Here is a 22759-nt window from a genome sequence, read left to right as displayed (position 1 = left end):
GTGCGCAGTAATCTGACGGAATTGGATCCGATTCTATCTGGAATAGAGATGTAGGTCCATGGAACGGAGCGTCAGTGATGATCTCCAGGAATGTAGACTGAGTAACAGTCCAGCAGAGGGAGAAGCCACATCCTTTGACATCACTGAGACAAACCACACCGTAATTTTCACATTTGCGGTTAAAGAACACAGTGTGCCTAGCTAGCTCCAATCATATTTCATCTGGTGTTGTTCAGCACTTTCAGCAGTGGAGATAACTTGTAGGGTAATGAAACAGTCATGAAGACCCATTTAAACTGCTTTCAGAAAGTTGCAGAGAACGAGCGAGGAGAAACATCAGGCCAGAAACCTATTAGCGTGGCCACAAGCATCTACAAGAGCCTCCAGGACATTGGAAGGGCTGGAATTAAGAGAGATAAAGCCCATACAATGCTGAAACTGATAGATGGACCAAACATGGAGAACCAAAATAAAAATGAATGAACTATTAATGGCTGGAATGTGTTTTGCCCCCTATGTAACAAATGTCCCATACCTTGACTCAAAATAAATAAATAAAAGCTTGTTTGAAGCTTTCTATAACTCTTTAAAGCACTTTCCCCAAAAATCCCTCACCTTTTAAGAGAGATTGGGAGAAGGAGCATGGAGATACCATCATGTCTGAGTGCCACTTGTTGCAAAGGTGAAAGAACCCACATGGAATTGATATCAGAGCAGCGATCTCAACCCTTAATTCTAGACATAAACGGGAGGAAAAACCTCAGGTAACCATGAAACCGACAATGGGTAATCACGGCCACTTGTGCACAGATATTCACTCATCAGAAGATGCAAGTGGCTTCTTCAACAGCCCAATCTAGGCATTGTGGTGCCCGCAACATTGAAGGCATGCGAAAATGAGAAATGAATGATCGTTCGTGCCATCGGTTCTCTTATCAGGATGTTTATTAAGAGGGATGTTCTGTGATACAGTGAAGAGAGAAAAAAACATTTTCACAGTATGACATTATTTCCTCACCATGGCACAATAAAACATATGAAGACCGTCTTCCCTCCCATGTATTGCGTCAAAGTAGAATTCTCAAAGCATCATTTCTACGCAAGAACCCGTCTACACAAACATATCCTGAAGAAGTGGGAGGGAACGCTAAACTCTGTATTAACCCAAATGATGTTCGATAAATACTTCCTTTCCCTTGCAGCAATCGATTCCCTTACTTTTCACATACTCAAACATTCCAGAATCAGATGATATTCGCATCTAAGCTGCAGCTTATTTGCAAAGAATGATGTACCTTCCTACATCCACAAAACCTACATCGAGGAACAAACTACGTGCCCAATGCAGCCCAGCTAGAGGTGAACATTAGCGGAGGAGTGTGAGATCGGGGAGGTGAGGGATTGTTTTGGTCGAGTTGAAACTGTGGAGAGGTAGGGTCGTTGTAAAGGTCTGGTTCCTGCATCTCATAGGATCCGTTCCATTAAATCCCAGTAGGTAAATTACAGTACAGCTGTTCAAATCCCTGTCTGCATAGGATTACTGCTGGGAACAAATTTGCGAGGACAACAGGGCAGATATACAGTAACTACTCATACTAACATCACCACTACAGTGACATTCACTTGAATTAAGAGTGGTTGGGGAACACAAATCATCTCATGGATGAGCCATAGGTGTTTGGGATTCTGTGCATAAATCGTTAGGTGATATTAGCAAGGACTTCACTTCATCTCAGCAGCGCTCCTTCAAAGATTTGTGTGGGGAAATGTTGGGAGATTGTCCTCTGAAGCTGCATCTAAAAAGGTTGAATGCTTGGAACACCACCAGCTGGCCACTTAATGCACATGGTAAGTTCACAAGATATAAACAATTAAGCAAGAAAAAGGGAAAAAAAGCATATAGTTTGGAGTAGTCTATGGCTTTCAAAAAATTAGTGTATGCCAACACGTATGCATGTATGTAACGTATGCTAACACTACCACCCTGTTTCTAAAAAACGATTGCTATGCTATATAAAATGTTTACTATAATGCATACAAAACCAGATGAGAACTGGTTGGCTTTATTTATTAATGCTAATTAATGTGATGCTGCAATGCTTTTTTTCCCTTTAAACTTTAAATGGGGGACCAAAAAAAAAAGACATTCAATGAAAAGGAAAAATAAACAGAAGTTCTGTAAATACAGAATAACCTACATATCTACAGTTTAATAATGAAAATGGGCAAAGAGTGTAATTAAGAGCTTGATTCTATTAGTGCTATATCTAAGGGTTTATTGGGTTTGTTCGATCTTCTCATCTCTGTGACTCATCTGGTGCAAAGCAAGGTCGGATCTTCTCTTTTCCCTCTAGCCCTCACGGACCTTGGCAGACAGAGCATCGCAAGTCTTCTTGGCATCTCCCAAAAGCATGGATGTGTTTGGTTTGTAGAAGATAGGGTTGTCCACAGCGGCATAGCCAACTCCCAGAGATCTTTTCATCACAACGATCTGGAAGGATGAAAACAGAGGTTGATGCATTTTGTCTTATTGGGGAACAAAGAATGGTACAAGCTACAAATTTCACATGAAATAAAATCCTGCATGTCTGTATGTTGCCTTTAAGATTATCAATGGCATTTTCCTTTAAATTGAGCCAGCTAATACGATCCGTTTCAACATTATATCTGTAAAAATATTGTATGCACCTGCACATGAAGTGGCAGGGAGAATGGCTTTAGGATTTGTACAAGAGGGCGCAAAAAGAGCCCAAGCTTCCAACATGTAATGGCTATTTAAGTATCTGCCATTTGCAAAATTAAGGAGTCATTAGTGTCACAAAAACCAGTTTTTAGGCTGAGCCGTTTCTGGGAAAATCGTAGAGAGCAGTGCTTTGATTGGGAGCATCTGTTTGGGAAGGAGGAACACTTGGTAATTGAATAAGTAAAACCAGAGAGGAGAGCCCTTGCCGCTGGTCTAGCTTTAGTGTTATTCAATACACAAAGATATTTGGAACGAATTGACCCTCATCTTGAGACTTCAAAATCAGCATGTGGATCCTTGTAATATCATCATCTGTCCCTCAAACGCCCTGCAGATGTTCGATGCCAGGCAGGTGATCGGGACGGCGTTCAAACAAACCCAACCGCTCTTCTCAGAGTCATGTGACCACTTTACCCAGGCTCAGCATCCCCCAGGACAGGACAACATCCTTTTGTTAAATTATTCATAGGGCAGCTGGTTTCATTTGGGAATGAGGTTACACATGAAGGTCTCTAACAAGGCTGGGAGCAATCAGCAGGGGTGGATGTTGCACGAGATTGAGTATAACAAAACCAACGTAGACGATCGACAGGGAAACTTCATATTCTGCTGTGCTCTCGTGTCATCAAGAGCGTCACTAGGTTCTAAGTTGGTCGAGTGCTCTTGTTGAGGCTACACATCCAAGTTGCTACAAATAAGGAAGGCTTTAGTTCAAAGCTCTAGTGTTTGTAAATTCCATACGGAATTATGGAACAGGTTAACAAGCTACACGCAATTATTCGTGGGAGAAGATCTACGGATTTACACATTTGCAAACGTCAAGCCCCAGTACTCCAAGTGATTTCCCCAGAGAAGGTCTGGCTACAATGGACCTGTCATGTGGTGAGGCACACCAGCCCAGCATTTTAGGGAAAGTATCGGTCGGATGCTCTGAAATGTCATCATTCCAGCGAGTCAGGGCTAATGAAAGCAGCGTGAGGCTGTCTTGCTGAAGATACACCTGGACTGTAGCGCGGTTACAGTGGGAACCAGCTGTGGGGATGGGATGGAGATTTTCATATCGCTCTGGGTGGGAAAATGAGGGATGGTCTGTGTTACAAAACCTGAGGGCAATTCCTGCAATCTTGGCTTTTATTCCAGCTAGGCCATAAAAGTAAAGCCTGATACAAATGGAGTATAAAGTATATCATGTACACCTAAATTATTTTAAGTGTCTTATTTTAAATAAGTCTCTTATGCTCACCATGGCTCCATTTATTTGAGCAAATGCTGTAAAAACATAATATTGTGAAATATTCTAATTTAAAATCATTTTTAAATGTAATTTATTCCTGTGATGACAAAGCTGATTTTTCAACAGCGATCACTCCAGTCACATGATCCTTCAGAAAACATTCTAAAATTCTGATTTGTAATTAACATTTCTAATTATCATCCGTGTTGGAACCAGTTGTGCCATTTATTCTTTGGATTCTTTGATAAATTGAAAGTTAAAAAGAACAGCATTTGTTTAAAATTGTTTAACATTATAAATGCTGTTACTGTCACTTTTGAACAATTCAATGCACCCTTGCTGAATAACAGAATTATTTTATTTCAACCCCACGCTTTTTAACAGTAGAGTATATCATGTGAAATCAGCAAAAAAGGTGATTTTATAAGACTAATTATATTTTAAGGTTGCCAGATTTTAACAACTAATAATATGCTCACCTGCTTGGACTTCCAGACCTCCAAAACAGGCATGCCAGCAATGATCGAGTTGGGGTCCTCCTGGGCTGCTGAGTTAACCGTGTCATTGGCTCCAATCACCAAAACCAGATCAGTTTCTGAAAAATAGATAATGAAAAGCAAGATGAATTTTACATCCAATTTTACATTGCCCAAAAAAGGACAAAAACCACTAAAAATGGATATCATACCAGGGAAGTCTTCATTGATTTCATCCATCTCCAGCACAATATCATATGGCACACCAGCTTCAGCCAGCAGTACGTTCAGTTGGCCCGGCATACGACCAGCCACAGGGTGGATTCCAAACCTGAAAACACAACAAACTCATGATATAGATCACGTGACCTTTTGGATCGCCTGATACACATATGGCATCCAAATTAAGCTCTTTCCGGCAGTGCAGGTCAGGATGACTTTTCATACACCATGAGCAGGAGTCTTTGAACACAGTTAAGTAGACGTACTTTGGGGTCAGGCTGTTTGCAAGAGGTTAACAGAGAAGGAAATAAGCAGTGTATCTTTTTAATGCCAGGTAGTAAAGTGCATGAGCTCAGGGGAAATGGCTTGAGGAAGATGAGTGGACCCTCAGGGCACGTGGCCAGCTTTACAACTCCACTGTAAAAACAGATCACAGCCAACTGGCTTAGGAGAGAGACAGGAAGTGATGTTCCTGCATTTGTTCCTGCTTTTTTAACTGGTGTAAATTTGTGTTCCATTTCTATTTGATGTTTACACTGCAGTTACATATGCTTTTAAACCAAAAAGAAACCAATATTACTATTTTCATGTTTAACTTTAACAAAGCCAAGTTACCTCAAAATCTTTTTTTTATATAAATAACTTTTTCACTGTTTCCAAAATAAACAATACCGGTAGGTTCTTTATCCAAACAGCTTTGGACCGCACAGATATAGTTAAGAAGTAAAAAAGAAAAAGAAAATATCAACCTCCAGACCCAAGTGTGTGAAATGTAAAGTTTTGGGAGAGTTTCACTTTTAAATCACTTACGGTGCGCATCTACTGGCATGGAGCAGAGCGAGCATTTTCAGTTCTTTCCTATGGAAGTTTAGCTTCACGCTCAGTTGAAAACACAAACTTGTAACTAATAATAATAATAATAATAATATATATATATATATATATATAATTTTATATAGATTGGCGTAACATTATTTAAAAGCAAGCAAAATAAAAACATTTAAACAATAGAGATAACTTGGTAAACAATTAAATAATTACACAATTAAAAAACAGCCACACAGATATCATTAACATATTCAATCATTTTAATAAAAAAATTAAGTAAAACATAAATAAATAGAGTAACCATTTAAAAAAAATAGTCTTTAGAAATAGGCCTATACTTTTCCGAGCCTCCTTTGTATTTATTTGATATAAAACACCCACATGGATTCCATTAAATAACTAAATAGTAGAATAATCACAAGGGTAATGATCGCAAGCATGAATGAGCACCTTTAACCAATTTACCTCACCAGTCACTAAAACTAGCTCACTTCACTTCTGACCTTGTTCAAATTAACATGTCTGAGTTGTTTACTTAGTAATTAGTAAATTTCCAGAGCATTCAGGCCAATTAGCATGACATATATACACACTATTTGATCTCATATTAGTTTTATTTTACACTATTGTCAATTATTTTCTCTTCGAAATTAAGCCAGCACTACCTCATTGAACAAGACACTTTTTCAGAAACATTTTCTGCAGATGAAGGTGGCTGTTTTTCCAACAAGATGTGCCGTGACCACTTGCAAAACAAAGACCACATTATTCTTGCAGTTGCTTCCCATCAAATCCGACATCTGTTCATCAGTTTCCTTCAAGTAAACTTATTTATCAAATAGGAAATGAGGAAAAAAGGTTCAATAATAAACAAAACAGAAATATACTTTAGTGGACAGGCCTCAAAACTTTCGAGACATGGGGTTTGTCCGTCAGCTCTGACGCTGGCTTACATAAGCTGCAGCTGCAGTGGGCGCGCAAAACAGTCTGGGCAGACAATGAGTCCAAGCTCAGCCATCCCATCCAAACCAGCCCGATTGTCCTGCTATTCCCATCACCATCACGCTGTGTTTCACCACGCTGAACCAACACACGCTCTGAAAATATCTTGCGGCCCAAAGGAAATTTAGACTGCTGTGCTTTCATGCCCAAACTTACGACTACTTTCAACCAAATCTTTCCAACTCTACACTGCAGCAAAAACAAATGTAATGACATTTATGGAGAGATAGACAGAAACATAATGGGAATGATAAGGAGACAGTTTACACGATGTCAGTTCTACCTAAAGTCCTCTCAACAGGGCGACACCCATAGCCAATTATCCTGAAGAAAGCGAGGGGGAGAGCGGCGGGTGCGCTACCTAATCTGTCCACTATTTGGCCACCCATCTCCCCTTCTAATCAACTGCAAATGCTCTAATTGGCAGCAGCTGTTGGGCTCTCAGATCAAACAAATGAACGAAAATTACACAAGCTTCCGGTCTGCATCTCTCCTCCACAATCACACAGTGCCCGCAGCTCTAGAGAGAGAGAAAATGGGAATCTAGCATTTGTGACAAACAGTCAAGTTGAAGTTGTCAATTTGTTTCATTCAGATGCCACCTTGTCAGATCTAAGTATCCCATGAACTGCATTATGGGAAATGGTATTGAAGCTTGTGATAAAATGGCAGGGAACAATAATCTGATGATGGACGCAACAGTCTACATCAACGGCTATGCACTTTTGAGCAAAACTGCACTGCTGACCAACTGTGGCCAGTACTTCATCTTTTAAGTGTACAAGATGGGTTGGCAGCACATCATGACATTCTGGTTAAAACGAGTTTGTGTGTGTGTCCCTTCGTTAAAAAAAATGCTGAGGGAACCTTCAAGTCACAGATGATGCCATAATTGGCTTCTCTGACTGCCAAGAGTGTGGTGAAACCAGGCTAGTGCTGACAACCACTATCTAGTGGGAACAGGGCAACAAAAGCATTGACACCATCTAGTGAGAGACAAATAGAGAGAGGGCCACAGTGGTTAGCTGTAGCCATACAAAGAGTACATTCAAATCAGATGCCCATTTATAAAGTATTGGCCACATCTCTAATTTGGCATTTTTGCTGCTTTTATGGAGAGAGACTAGGAGAACATGGGGACAGAAAAAAAGAAAGGTTTTCTGAAATGTCACAAGCCGGAACTTGAACTTGTGTTGTCCGTATGAGAACTACAGTTCAATATGTGTTACTATATTTTATACTACGCTGTTGAATGCTTGATTCTGACTGGTTTGATAAACATATCACTTCACCAAATTATTTCAGTTATTTCAAATGTTCTTACAGCAAAAAAAAAAAAAAAAAACATATACATATATGAGCCAAACATATCACCTTCCTCCAAATGCTGCCAAAACGACACAGATTCACCAAGGCATTGACTCCATGAAGGTGTCCTGTGGTATCTGACACCAAGACATTAATTAGCAGGAAGTTTTGGAGGTTGTGGGGTGGAGACAACTTTTTGGTCCAACACATCCCAACAGATGTTCAATTGGATTGGTATTTCATCATCTCAAGGGATATTCCAATCCGAAGCAGGTGTGTTTGTATAAATTAAGTGAATTTTGGCCTGCTATAGGTTGAGCTGGTCACAAAGTAAACTTTATAAGGTTGAGCTGGAAAGTGATTGACGGATCGGACCGATCTAAATACTTTGAAGGAATGGCATACTAACAATAGTGAATGGACTAGTGTTGTCAAAAATATCGATATTTCGATAAATATCGATACTGAAATATCTGAACGGTACCAATACTAATTTCCCGAAGTATCGATACTAGCCGAGCGGTCACTTTCACTTTCACTCTCCAAAGGCGCGTTGACAAACACCACACGTGACGCACTCGTCTCATTCGCTCTGGTTAAATAGCAAAAGTGAAGTGAATGGAAAGATGGCGAGGGCGGCGCCCCCGCGACCGGCTTTGGTTGATTGATAAAGAACACCGCGAGCGGGCATGTCGGAGAATAGCGCGGACAAGCGTAAAAACACACCGCGAGCGGGCATATCGGAGTCGGAGAATAGCGTGGACACGCGCTTCACACTGCGAGCGGGTATGTCAGAGAATAGCGCAGACACGCGCTTCACTCTGCGAGCGGGCTCCGGGCACCCAAAAGATTGTTTGACAATCAATAATCCCTCACATCACTCATTTTTTAAAATTATTTTATAGGTGAAAACAGACTTAAGGAACAGGCTCCAGATGTACCATTTAGCAAGCATAGGCTACGCTCAGCATCAGGGGTGTTGTTGTTTGGACAGACCTTTCCTCACTGCTAAAAAAATCCTAAAGGAAACACTGTAACTCTTCTCATTTTAACTTTTCTGAAACATTAACCAAGATGGCCTAGTATTGTTGTTGATATGAGTGTTGTCTCGTTTTTTCACCGTAATTCTTAAAGTTAACATAATCTGACTGAGGAATCTTAGACAAGTAAATATTTTAACTGTGGTCAAATGTAAATTAACTTGTGCCTATTTAACTTTATTCAGAAAATTATTATTTAATTCTGCAATTTGCCTTCATTAGCGATTATCATCAATTTGATTACACAGATATTAATTAAACTAAAAAGCTAGACAATGGCATCTCTGAATTCAATAATGAAATGCCTTTAACTGAAAATTTAATGTTTAATCTTATTATTATAAATTACTGACACTCTATCCTCCAATTTGATACTGTTACGTGCTTTTTTGTTACAGTAGGCTATATTTTAATCTTTGATAACAGTAGGTTATAAAAATTACAACGGGTAATGTTAGCCCTGGTCCAATTAAAAAATATTAACAGATAGAACTCAGGACATTTTTGTTCATGTAAAATATACCTCATTGTCATGTTCTAGACTTATATTTAGCTTTAAATAAAAATAAAAAAACCCCTTAATATTGTGGCAGTTTTTTTCTCTGTGGTATCGAAAATCGATATTTTTCAAGGTATCGTATCGAAGTTAGAAATTCTAGTATCGTGACAACACTAGAATGGACAATAAACTGCGTTAAGAGAATTTTCTTTAACATAAAAAAAATCAATAAAAACTTACATATATTTCACCTTTTAAAAAAAACTAACATTTAAATACACATACTATAATTAAAGTTTGGTATTTATGCGTCTTAACAGGCTCTTAAAATTGTGACTTGATGTACTACCATTACAACAACAAAAAAAAAAGCTAATGGATCTCTCTCCAGGTATTACAGACCACCTTGGTGGAGCTTAAGTGTGTCCGACCAAGGTTCGAATCTGGCTTCCCTTTCCACCAATCATGTCCTGTCACTTCTTTACAGTCCCATCTTAAAAAAAAAAAAAAAAAAAAAAAAAAAAGCATGGTTGTTGAAGCATCTCTAGGGTCAGGCTCAGTCTTTCCACGCCCTGCAACCTGAGAGGCATCATTGGGACTGTGGAAAGTATTACGTAGCCCGCACCTATCGCTCTGCTCTTCACCGGCTCTTTCACAGCACTGGGAGGCCTGGGGTACACTGCGCTCTCAGATCACAGGGCATTACACATACACTGGAGAGGCAACAAAAGCCCCAGACAATAGAGCAACTGAATGACGATACTCAAAAGCACTCTTTGAAATGGAGGAGTCCGACATGCAGAGAGAAGGCTGCCGTTCAGAGGTTTACCAGACTGACCTGCAACTAGTAGTGAGCCATTTAAACACTCATCCAGCCGTACTGACAAGACTAAGACCCCCTCAGAGAGACTAAAACTCACAGAAAAAAACACTATTTTTGGCTTAACTTTGGACTTAAAGAGACAGGGTAGAAAAACATCAGACAGAAAGAACATTAATAGAACACAAAAGAACATTAATAAATAACTATTATTATTGTTTATAATATATAATAATGGCTTCAAAATCTTTTACGGATAACGTGTATTATGGATTAGAAGATAGCACTTTAAAATAACACTTTAAAGTTACTCTGAATGAAAATAAGCCTGGGAGAGTGAGGAATTGGACAAAGAAAGGAGAGATTCCCAGTGTCATCCAAGTTCAATAATTCATTAAACATTATTTACTAATAAGGATCTGAGATCAATGGGAAATGTTAACGGATAGCTTTCTTCTGGTATCACAGATCTCGTGGTGCACACGTGGCTTATTCATGGTGTCAAATCACAGTTAAACAGTAAAGATTTCAAAATGACTGAAGATGCTTGAATGTTTCTTACCTGATTTTCTTGCCCTGCTCAGACAGTGACTTGACAAGATCAGCAATAGGATACTGAGCTTTCGCTGCACACAGACCATAACCTGAAGTAAAAAACACACCAATTAAATAAGGGACACACCTAAACATGCATTACAAAATTACCATGCAGGCAAAAAAAAACAAAAAAACAGCTGCTACTATTATTTGAAGCCTTGGAAACTCCCACTGGAAAAGTAATGAACTCTGCATGATCCCTACAAATCATTTTTATACTTTTAGCAATCATACCTCATCTTTCACAATAGTCATGCGAATTGACTTTGGCCTAATAAATAATCCCGATTTATAAACAAAAGGACAAATCTGTTTTGAAAGTAAAGCAAGCGACCTGCTCCCACTCATTTACAATTCAAAGATGAAGTAATTAAAACTGGAATGACCTGCAGGATTATAAACAAACAGAAAAGAGAAAATTGCTTCCTGTTGAAATGCATCTTTGATGAATCTACAGCACCAGAATTCATAATATTTCACAAGTGTTTATTTGTACACCTTTAGTGCACTTTGAAAGCAGCACAGAATAAGTTGAACTGGGATCAGAAAGAGTAATGTACACTATGCAACAATTTAAAAAGACTTATCAATCTTTCATCAATAAACAAATTTAGCACTACGGTGCGGAAAACGAATATAAATTCCACACGTCAGTCAGTTTCAAGCCTTCTACAACAACAACCTTCAAATACTCCCATTTAAACAAGCATGTCACGGTGCATGTTGACTAACCCTCCTCACTCCTAATGATTTTTTGCAGCTTTTCTTTTTTTTTTAAATGAAAGACATTTCACCCTGGGAAAACAGCCATGGTTGGCAAACTTCAAGCTTAAACAGAAAAGTCTTAAATGTTTTCACAGCTGTCAATCACCAAAAGTGACTATGACTACTTAAATTATACAAAAATGTGGAAATGGAAACAAGGCCACTGCTTACTCATGGTAAGGACTGAGCAGTGAAGGAAACCCCACTAAAAATATGACAAAAAAAGGACAACGCAATGACGGCTGATGGATGGATTTAGCGGTCAATGAGGGGAGAAAACTTAAGTGGGTTTAATTATATGTCATTTAGCAATCCAGGGCTCAATAATAAGGATGGTCTGATCGGCCAGGACCAGTGTAGTGTAGCTACCATATTTAAACATTTGGGAAGGGCTACACAATACTGGAAAAAAATGACATTACAAAATTTAGTTTTTCTGTGATATATATTGCGATATGTAAACCATTTCACAAGATGACTATTAGCTCTATTTGGAAAGAATCAATCATTTAAGGATGATTGCGGTGATTTTGTAGGAAGTGAATCTGCATAGAAAATAAATCAACAAATTACAAGCTTAAATAAATACCTGAAAAACAAAGCACTGTTTGTTTTTATTGTAAGTCTACCAGAACAGGTACAGAAATCGAAGACTATGCAGTGTTATTTTCCATTTGATTATTCAATGTATAAATTAAATAGAATTAATCTTTGTTAAAGCTACAGTACCATGACATTATTTTGTCTTTGTATTTTGTTGTTTGATTAACACTAATGACAGACGGCAGCAGGAATATATTAAGCTGCTGTCACCAAGACAGAGCCCACGGATTCAATAGAATGATTACTATCCATTTTCTCCCTCTATTTACGTAATTTACGTCCCTCTATAAACTTTCGTTCTACGATGGTTAAACTATACAATTCATCTGAGAATGCGTTTCGAACCGTGGTACCTGGTCCGTACTGATCATACAATCCCTATACTGGACATCACACATACTGCGTGAGGACTATTGTGGATGTGCACATCGCGATATCGATAATCGAGGCCCTAATTTGGATCTTGACAATGTAAAGTTAACCTTATCTAGCTGGCCAGAATCACTTTTAATTGTCTTCACGGTGGCCAGGCCTGTGTTGTCCATGAGCACAGGGCTCTCTCAGACATCTTGGCAGTGGCTTACCAGGCAATGGTCAAGAGGGGAAATTTGGATGCCTCAGAGCCTGTTGGACAGCCATTTGTTTTAAATAAAAGGGGCCGTCTCTGTTGTGCTTGGCCCTGCAGTCTTGTTTACTCTGGACTGCGCTGTTTATCATCATTTCTCCTTTTCTTTCGGTTCCTATTCCCACATCTAATCGCTCCTCTTTTCCACTGTCCTGTCGCCTCCAAGGTCTTGATGTTCTCGACCTGCTGTCAGACCATAAAACGCGACTATAAAACAGTCTGTTGCGAAGAACAAAGCAGCGTGAGAGTCGCTGCCGTTGCTGGAGGCCATTACGGAGGCCCCTGCTAAGGAACCAGCCATAGAAAAATATTCACTTCAGATATACGAGTCCAACTAAATTATTTGCCAACTGAACTTGTATCAAAGGAAAACACAGTTAAAGTTCATCTGACACATCTTGCTTGATCAGTCAGCTCTTGCTGGGCAAAAGAAACGTGCCATAAGAGATAAACCTGACATCACCCACCACAGCTCAGCTCACATGAACAATGCCACAGGAGGCCAACCGCGCCGTTCCACAACACACACCAAAGAGTCGAACCCAAATAGACAGATAAAAACTGGCCCCCCAAAAAACATGTGAGAATTCAAGACCACCTCAAAACAAGTCCCGGCATGCCTCAGGGCGCTCTCTAGGGGGTTTATCCCGCACAGGAGGGGGTCAGAAAATTACCAGTGATGTAATGGAGGTGAACCAAGGTTGCTTTAACAGACATAACATAAAGGATCGTTTGAAGTCATTGACAGGATACTCCAGATCTAGTTTAAACCAAGGAGTTTCAGATGTGCAAGGCTACAAAGGGCCTCCATTACCTGGAACAATGATGATATTATGAGCATCCTTGATCAACTCCACCGTCTGTTCCACGTTGACCTCCGTGTGGGTACCTGTGATCTCCATGGGCTTGCCTGTGCCAGTGGATGAGGTGCCGTAACCACCCAGAATAACGTTTGCCAGGGAGCGGTTCATGGCCTAGCGAGGAAAAGACACCCAGAGATTGGAAATCAGATTGCAGAGTATGAAGTCCGCCTCTCAGCGGAAAAAAAAAGAAAGATTGTGTCAAGAAAATGTGTGTGTCCTTATGACATTTAGACATTATTAACAGGATATTAAGAAGCCTGCCAGACAGCCAAAATGACTCAAGAGGAATTTGCATGTGAGAGAAGAATAAACCGCGGGTACAAAATAATACAATCCGTCCATCCTAAAAGAAAACCATGGTGTTGAATTCCCAAATCCCAGAGAGGTACAAGCCATGGGAGTCATTATAACAGGAACATCCAGTCTTTGTGATCAAGGTTTTTAGACTCGCACACATGTGTTTTATAACCAATTATTAATTAGGTTTTCCACAAATTATTTAACATGACCTTTTAACACTGATAAGTCTGTGTGATGAATTGATTTGCAATTGGATACAATTAGAAAAAACTAAAAATCAAGTAAACAACAATTTCAATAAGAATAAAGTTTGCATGACGACAACCTTTGCTTTAGATTTAAGTTTTTTGCTTTGAGAACCAAGGCTGGGTTCCAAACAGACCTAAAATAATATTATACATTTAAATACATTATACATTGATGTTTAATATTGAGGTTCTTTCACATTAAAGGGATAGTTCATCCAACAATGTGCATTTGGTCATTTACTGACCCTCATGTTGTTACAAATCTCTAGGAGTTTCTTTATTCTGTTGAACACAAAATATGATATTCAAAAGAATGTTGGTAATCAAAGTTGACGGTAGCCATACAAAAAAAAAAAAATACAAATAAAAACAACACTATGGAAGTCAATGGCTACCATCAAAAAAAAAAAAATACAAATAAAAACAACACTATGGAAGTCAATGGCTACCATCAACTGTCATCAGGTTACCAACATCCTTTAAAATATATTTTGTGTTCAACAGAAGAAAGAAACTCACAGGTTTAGAACAACTTGAAGCTGAGTAAATGATGACAGAACTTTTATTTTGGGGTGAACTATCCCTTTAAGAACGGATGCATTAAATTGATCAAAAGTGACCGCAAATGCATTTATATTGTTACTAAAGTTATTTATATTAAATAAACACTTTTTCAGGATTCTTTTGAAAATAATGTAAAATAAAAAAAAGAGCATATCAGTTTCCACGTTTCCAACGTAACAGTAACAATAATAATTGTTACTTGGGCACAAAATCATATTAGAATGATTTCTGAAGGATCATGTGACACTGAAGACTAGAGTAATGATGCTGAAAATTCAGCTGTCACAGGAAATGCAGTCTTGATACTTTTTCAAAAAATAAAAATAAATCTTACTAATGCACATTTAAATATTTATATACTAGTATTTAAATATAAGATATAATATAACTAATAGATCTATACATATTTAAACATTTACATACAAATATTTTGTATTTTAAATACTTAGTGGCAATGTTTTCTACAGCCCACAAGCTCTGTCACTTTCCACGAACAACCACAATGTCCATTCAGACAATCATATTAAGCCACAAACTACTTCATTAAAACAAAATCAAACATGGAGTGAACTGAACTTACCACACACATGATGTAGGACAGGATGGCTCCAGAAGAGCCAATGAGGGCACCCACAATGGTCAGCAAGTTGTTGTTGAGCAGGAATCCTTCAGCGCACAGGGCCCAGCCAGAATAGCTGTTTAGCACAGTGATCACCACGGGCATGTCGGCCCCTCCGATGGCGGCTGTCAGGGTCAGGCCCTACAAAGAACAAGAAAAGAGGGGTCAGGGAGAGGAAAAAGGGTGCAGATCAAAGGTTATGGTGATGACAAGTGAGCAAAGCACAACAGTAACTCGATTCCATCGTTTAAACAAAAAGGAAGTCCACCAAAAGAAAAACCACAAGCCCGAGGTATGAGCATTGTACATGCGGTTCGTTTCTATAAAACAAGTCTGTTTGTTTACACACTGTGTGATGATGCAAATAGGAAATGCGATATAGATCACGCCAGAGCAACACATTACACACAGATTTAGTTGCAATGGGCTTCAATTAAGGCATGAGATGTTTGTCAAAACACAGTATTCATTCCTCTCGTCCATGATATCGACCTGTATTATCAAACAATGTAGTTTCCTCAGGGAACAGGCTTGAACAAAGCCAGCTACCACACATCATGTAAAAAAATACATTCAAACAAGCAAAAAGATGGAGACTTGAAGAATGTCGCTGTAAAAAGAGCCAGACACCATACTGCCGGTGATTGATTCTCTTTACAGAGGTAAAAGGAACTGTATAAAAATGTCAGCTTCTTAATTATTGACGAATGATGAAAACCTCATGAGGCCAATGTTTACTGAGACTCAGAGCGCTCTTTCGAAATGTCATGATTGTGGTTTAATTGTATCTGTCATAATATGCTGGTGTACACTTATGGATTATATAAAACAAATAAAACTAAAGGGAGAGAGGGTGTCATGAGCTGAGAGGTTTACGTGTGGCCCGCCGTTCTGAAGCGCATAAGTTGTATATAGTGTACTCAAAATCTTAATCTCTACATCCTCATATCATGACTAACCAAATGAGCAATTTTATAAATGACTCTCTACTTAAGCCAGCAGAAGGCCAATATATTGGCCGATTGATCAGGTTATATTTGGGCATTTTAACAGACTGATTTTCAGAGTTCCACCTCATGTCTTCCAAAACGACAGTCTTGTCAATGGACAGCATATTTTCTGTCGTTTAGTGAATTTACAGTAAATACTGTTTAATTACGCACTTTATTTCTTCTTTTATTTAATGGTAGCCAGTAAAATGTACACAATTTTATATATATATATATATATATATATATATATATATATATATATATATATATATATATATATATATATATATATATATATATATATATATATATATATATATATATATACACACACACACACAGATATACACATGCATGCATATGCACAAAAAAAAACAAAAAAAAAAACATCCACATCTGAACTCCCTAACAACACTAATAAAGAATTATAATATAATTTCTTCTTGAAAGACAATTGTATAAAAGACAACCTGGCAAAAAGATTTTAGAAAGCTGTGAATCCCTTACCATGACGGCAGAGAGTGCAGACACAGACCCCAGGCAGGTCAGGCCAGTGGTGTAGCTGGGATCAAGAATGTAGGGGATCATGCCGCCCACACTGGCAGCCATGAGGGTGGCGTTCAGCGCATGACGACCAGGAAGCATAAGGGGAGCTGAGTTCAGAAAACCTGCACGAGGAGGAAGCGAAGTGAGAAGAGCAAAACAATTTGAGTCTTAGCAAAAAAAGTGGGTTAGACGATGGACTCGACGTGCTGTTTGGGAACGTGATGAGTGAAAGGAAATTAGGAGGAGAAGTTCTTGGAAACGAGAAGCTTGTTTGAGTTGAACTTTAAACAAAGGTACACAACTGCATGTCATGTTGTTAAGTGCACTTTAAGCATCTGCTAGTGCTCTGTAAACTATAATAATATGTGCGAGACATATCATCAGCACAAGATAAAGTATGTGAATGGAGGAAAAACTCAGTAGGAGACGAATAAATTACACTAACCGAATTACCGAATCAGTTACACACGTAAAAAGTTAGCAATACAATTGGATTGGGTGATTATGTACAGCATTCTACCCCCCTTTTACACTGAAAGAAAACTCGAGGATAAAAATGAGACTTCTAATCGATTTTATCAGTGCAAGCCTGTAGGCTTCAGAGTGGTGGAGGAATGGGAAAGCTCCTGAATATAATGCGTCCCAGCTTTGAGGGACAAGTGGAAAATGACTGGGGGGGCGGAGGGACTAATTAGTGCCAAATTTTGAGAGGTTCCGCCTGGCCAAGCTTTAAACATGAGGCATGTGTGGCACCGGTGGGATGGTGAGTTAACAAACAAAGCCACAACAGACAATAAGGACTTAGACCCATGACAACACGATTAATACAACTAAAAAGGAATTTCTATTTGGTTAAGGGCGATAATCAAATCACAAAGGCTCTGATTTCATTAACCAGCATGTTTAAGAGTGAAGTGTGCCACTGTATATGCGAGCAGCTCATGATCCCGTGTTTTCATTGTGTGTAGCATCATTTTATTATGAACCAAGACAAACACATTTGAGTCGCTTATAATGTGCATTTAGAAAGGTACTTGTAACTTTTTTCTTTCTTTTTTCTCTTTTAAAAAAAATAAATAATAATTATTATTACTATTATTATAAATTCATATTGATTTGCCAATTTTTGGGGGGTGAAATTGTGCAGCCATAAAAAAATCTGGATAAAGAAAAAAAGGAAAAAGAAAGTAAAAAGACTGGAGGGGGGACGGGACAGAACAGAAACACCAAACAGAAGTGGGTCACCCACAAATGAAATCATCTACTCCCTCTTATGTTGTTCCAAAACTGAATGACTTTCTTTGAAAATGTCTCCGTGTTTGTTTGGGACCCCACTGATTCTCATTGTATGGATAAAAACTGTTCTTCAAAATCTTTTTTTGCGTTCCACAGAAGAAAGTCATTCAGGTTTTGAAGGACATGAGGGCAGCTGAATTATGACAAAACTGGTCACTTTTGTGTGAACTATCCCTTTAAGTGTTAGTTATCTAACTAAACAAGCAGGACCTTGAAGTTTGCCGTAAGCAACCAGAGATCCACTGAAGGTGACTCCTCCAATAAAGGTCCCCAGGTAGGCCACAATCTTGGTAAAGTTGGCTGCAGGGTCAGTTGCGAAGTGGGGGTACTCCACCATGTACTCGGCCACGCAGGTGAGCACGGCCGCCAGACCCACCAGACTGTGGAAAGCGGCGACGAGCTGTGGCAGGTCCGAGATCTGGATCTTCTTAGCGATGGTCAAACCTGTAAAGGTGGAGCAAACAAGAAAAGGGGAATTCAGGGCTGCTGGTAAGCGGGTCACATCCGATGAAGCGGTGTGTGTGTGTGTTGATGTGAATCTGGAGTGCAGGTTGGGGGAAGGGTGTGTAGAGGGCATTTTTTGGGCGGGCTGAGACCTCAGGAAGGAAGCATCTGGAATCAAGCAGACTTCTGGTTTGAGCTGGGGCTGGTCGGGACGGTTTAAACTACGTTCCAGCAGGTTTCCAGGAATAATTAGCAATTTAGATTAGACATGACTGGCTACAAAGAATGATACCGCGCTGTGTGACTCATATGACCTGATGACCATTACCTGGGGTTGCGGGGAAAAATCACAAGGCCACTTCCAATTTACTTACACACACTAGGTTCAAAGGCTGCTGACTAAAGAAGAAATGCACACAGACACAAGCACACACACGTACTCACCAGCAGTGCCACCCACCGCCATGGCCGCACTCATTTGAGCCATGAGCTCAGGGGAAGGTTTCAACGCTCCGAAAGTAGCAGCAATGCCACCAGCCACTCCGATCATGCCCAGGGCGTTACCGAGACGGGCTGTGGATTGTTTAGACAGACCCGCCAGAGCCCCCACGCAGCACAAGCCGGAGCCCAAGTACATCATCTGCACACAAGAAGGTTCACAGGAAGTGAGTAAATGGACTCCAGAATCCATTTCTCTTTTGCATTACTACAACAACTAGATTTTTGCTATATTAAAGGGTAAGTTCGGTATTTTACACTTAAAGCCCTGTTTACAGATCGTATCTGATGAAATAGAACGGTTAAGATTAAAATTTGGACACATGCTCCTGTCCCGAGAATTTTAGGTTTAGTTCGCTTCCCCCCCACACCCCCACAATGGTTGTCTATGTGCACTGGAAGATTCCTTCCTAAAACACATTAAACTTTCGTTTACAAAGACGTGAAACTCACCGAGTGGTCAGGGGTGTTCACTGGTATGTGCACTCAAAAATCGCTGAAAAAGATGCATTCCAACAGGTTTTATCGTAGTTTTTGTCCAACTCCATTAAGTTGTATTGGATTCGCTGTGTGAGGTAACGTTACGGTATTACTCCGCCGCGGGAAACGGAAATGGGGTTGTTTGTATGCTTTTTGTAGTCTTATGCAGTCGCGGACGCGGTATCGTAGGCTAAGCTATCTAAACATTTTTACAAGATCGAAGCTATCTGTGTCAACTTAGAAATGGATTCCGAGACATTTATATGGGAGGATGACGGTTTTGAGATCGATTTTGATGGACAGGGTTATAGGTTTGAGCCTGAATATTCAGAGGAGGAATTTCTGCAAAGAAAGCCAGAGTTTGAACGGCAGTTGACAACGGAGTCCAGTGTTACGCCTGTTGCCGAAGCTGCTGCTGTCTCAAGGCTTACAGCCACTTGGTGGTGTTCCTTTTGCCACGAATCTTCCCGCAATTCGGAACTGCACAAATTCGCCACATTATTAGCTGTCTGTTTGTAATGCTTTCAATGAAGACAGCGATCTTCTGCTTCTTCTGTGTATATGCCCGTGGTTTGCTTGCAATTGGCAAAGGTGTATTATCGCCACCAACTGGGCTGGAGTGTCTATTATTCAAGCTCTCAACGGAAGAATCACGGGTGTGACGCGTTTGGCAAAATAGGTCCACAAAAGCTAAATAAACCTAAAATTCTCAAGACAGCAGCATGTGTCCAAATTTTAATCTTAACCGTTCTATTTCATCAGATACGATCTGTAAACAGGGCTTTAAGTGTAAAATACCGAACTTGTCCTTTAAGTTGTTTTATGTGGTGGCCAGGAAGTTGCTATTGTATTCTGAGTGGAAATTTAGCATGTTGTTTAGCATATTTCTATTTAGCTTTAACTCTACTTTTATCAGTTAGTTGCCAAAACAACACTTCTAAACTTAATGTAAATATTAGATGAAAACTTAAATGATGTAATTTTAGCTTTATTTTGAAATTATTTTTAATAGTTTGAACATTTTATGCAACTTTTGATAAGCTGGTCACTAGATTGTGTTCCCTTCCTTCAACCATTGTTATTTTAGTACTATTTATATACTATTGTAGTATTTATAAATATACGGAATTTGCTTTTATTTTTATAGTATCAAATTTTCGTTTTAGCAATTTTCTTATGCTTGTCTTTTTTTTTATGTTCATTTTATTTCAGATTTACTTTTTAGTACATATTCTAGTTAGTTGGCAAACTATCTGATTTTCGTTTAAGTTTTTCCATCGATTGCCAATAATTTGGCAATTGAAAAAGTTAGTTTTAGTTAACAAGAATGCCTTCAACACAGACGTTTACATCTTTTATCATCTGCCATGTTGAAAAGTGTAAGTTTGAACCCAAGTAACTCAACTGAAACTCTTAAAATCATGCAGCAATACAACCTTACCTGTTCAACATTGTAGCCACTTTGAAGAGCCACCCCATAACCTCCAACAAAGACACCAGCAGGAAGAAGATACAAGTAGTTGTACTCTTGGGGATCAGTGGGCCGCTTGAACATGTCCAACATCCTCTGAGTAACCAAGAAACCACCTGATCAAACAAACAGATTATACAAACAGTTATATACACAATCTTAAGTTGACTTCATCCTAAGCATGCATATTTATTTTTTAATTAATTATATAAAATTAATAACAAAATTTCATAAATCATAACATTAAAAAAAGGGTCTATAATCGGGCTGCAGAAGGATGCCACGGAGACTGACGGGAGTCACTCATCTGCTGCTCATTAGTGAAGTATTTTTAAACTGCCATATGATTGCATTTACATTCATTTTCCTGGCTTACGCCGCCCTAGCAAAGCAACTTACTAGGAAGATTACCAAACCAAAGCTTTTCATTTTAAACTCAGACAGATATCCAGTTTCACTCAAACCTTAGTGACCCGCTCCTCTGAGGATCCCGGTAAAATATTTAAAAAGTAAATGCACTCAGACGGTTGAACACAATGTATATACAGCATTAGAAAATTTCCCACAATTAAATGTGAAGGATATCCAGACATTACAGCAGGGGCCAAAGAATAAAATATGTTTTCATTCCTGTCATTAATGGAGCAGGTTCACCATAAATTCCTTGTCTTTTATTGAAATTAAATTGGAAAGGGCAATTGTTATTTTTTCCCTGCATGCACTTGTAACAATAAAAATGGTCGAAAAAACTAAGGGATAGGAAAAAACGACCAGAATGTCCATATTTCTAACTTCCAAAGGTTTATGGTTAATGTGACTGCGGGATGAAACATCATGTATGAGGAATGGAAATAACAAAAAAAAAAAACATCTTTCAACTGAAATTAAACACCTGCCTTCTGAGAAGATAAATATATAAAATTCAGACACTATGCGCTGGAGCACATATCAAAAAGTTGTTATTGTAGCATGATGAAAAATGTCTGTAAAAAGCCTAATAGCATGCCATTAAATCACTAACACACCCCCTGACCTGGACTGGCGTCTTGGCCTACCATACCAAGTCTCAGGATGAAGGGGTCACTGGTTTCAGGATGGCATTTTGGCCACCTGCCCACTTCAAGACATTTTTTTCCTTTTCCTCCTTAATGGCACTATTGGTTGCTTTTGAGCAGAGCCTGATTTATGACATGGCCGAGGCTCTTTGAAGCAAAACTGCCGCGCTGACATTTCCTGTTTCAGGTGTGAGGTTTGACGGACTAAACTATTCCACCTGGAAGGAACGGAATACGCCACTCTTCTCACGAACACAAGATGCAGGGCAGCCAGAGGGCAGCAGTCGGCCCGAGTGCAGGGCCCTCACCTGCTCGCAACTGTAATCTTACTCGACTTTCAGCCTCTGACATTCTAGCGATGTGTTGGTAGGTATGGTATCGTGTGTTCAGTGCACTCACCGGCGATGTTGACAGAGGAGATGAAAGCAGCCAGTACGGCCAGGGCATCGGCCGTGCTGTTAGGGAGATATCCACCACCCATGAGGGAGAGGCCACCAACCGCAGTCAAACCTAAAAACAGAGCATCCATGTTATTTTTTTTACAAACAATTAAAAAAATTATTTAAACTGGAATTGAATATTTTACTTAGAAATAAAACAAATATTTTAAAACATTTTCTT

The 22759-nt window shown here is 39.2% G+C and overlaps 1 protein-coding gene across 1 annotated transcript in view; it reads right to left on the bottom strand.

Annotated features, from left to right (window-relative positions):
• Positions 1–927: 927 nt before the first annotated feature.
• The window catches only part of nnt (nicotinamide nucleotide transhydrogenase), a 43115-nt gene continuing 21283 nt past the window's right edge, over positions 928–22759 (bottom strand). The window contains exons 12-22 of the mRNA XM_079587131.1: positions 22538–22648; positions 21054–21199; positions 19079–19274; positions 18401–18634; positions 16856–17016; positions 15318–15497; positions 13577–13736; positions 10735–10816; positions 4666–4784; positions 4457–4572; positions 928–2491 (exon numbers count right to left, since the gene is read on the bottom strand). Of these exons, the coding sequence (XP_079443257.1) occupies positions 2351–2491; positions 4457–4572; positions 4666–4784; positions 10735–10816; positions 13577–13736; positions 15318–15497; positions 16856–17016; positions 18401–18634; positions 19079–19274; positions 21054–21199; positions 22538–22648 (1646 nt within the window). The 3' untranslated portion in view covers positions 928–2350. The remainder of the gene's footprint in view (positions 2492–4456; positions 4573–4665; positions 4785–10734; positions 10817–13576; positions 13737–15317; positions 15498–16855; positions 17017–18400; positions 18635–19078; positions 19275–21053; positions 21200–22537; positions 22649–22759) is intronic.

The sequence above is a fragment of the Phoxinus phoxinus genome (assembly GCF_949152265.1).
Source record: "Phoxinus phoxinus genome assembly, chromosome: 17".
Lineage (NCBI taxonomy): Eukaryota > Metazoa > Chordata > Actinopteri > Cypriniformes > Leuciscidae > Phoxinus > Phoxinus phoxinus.
The sequence above is the reverse complement of the archived record's forward strand: the minus strand, read 5'-3'. Positions and strand labels throughout refer to the sequence as shown.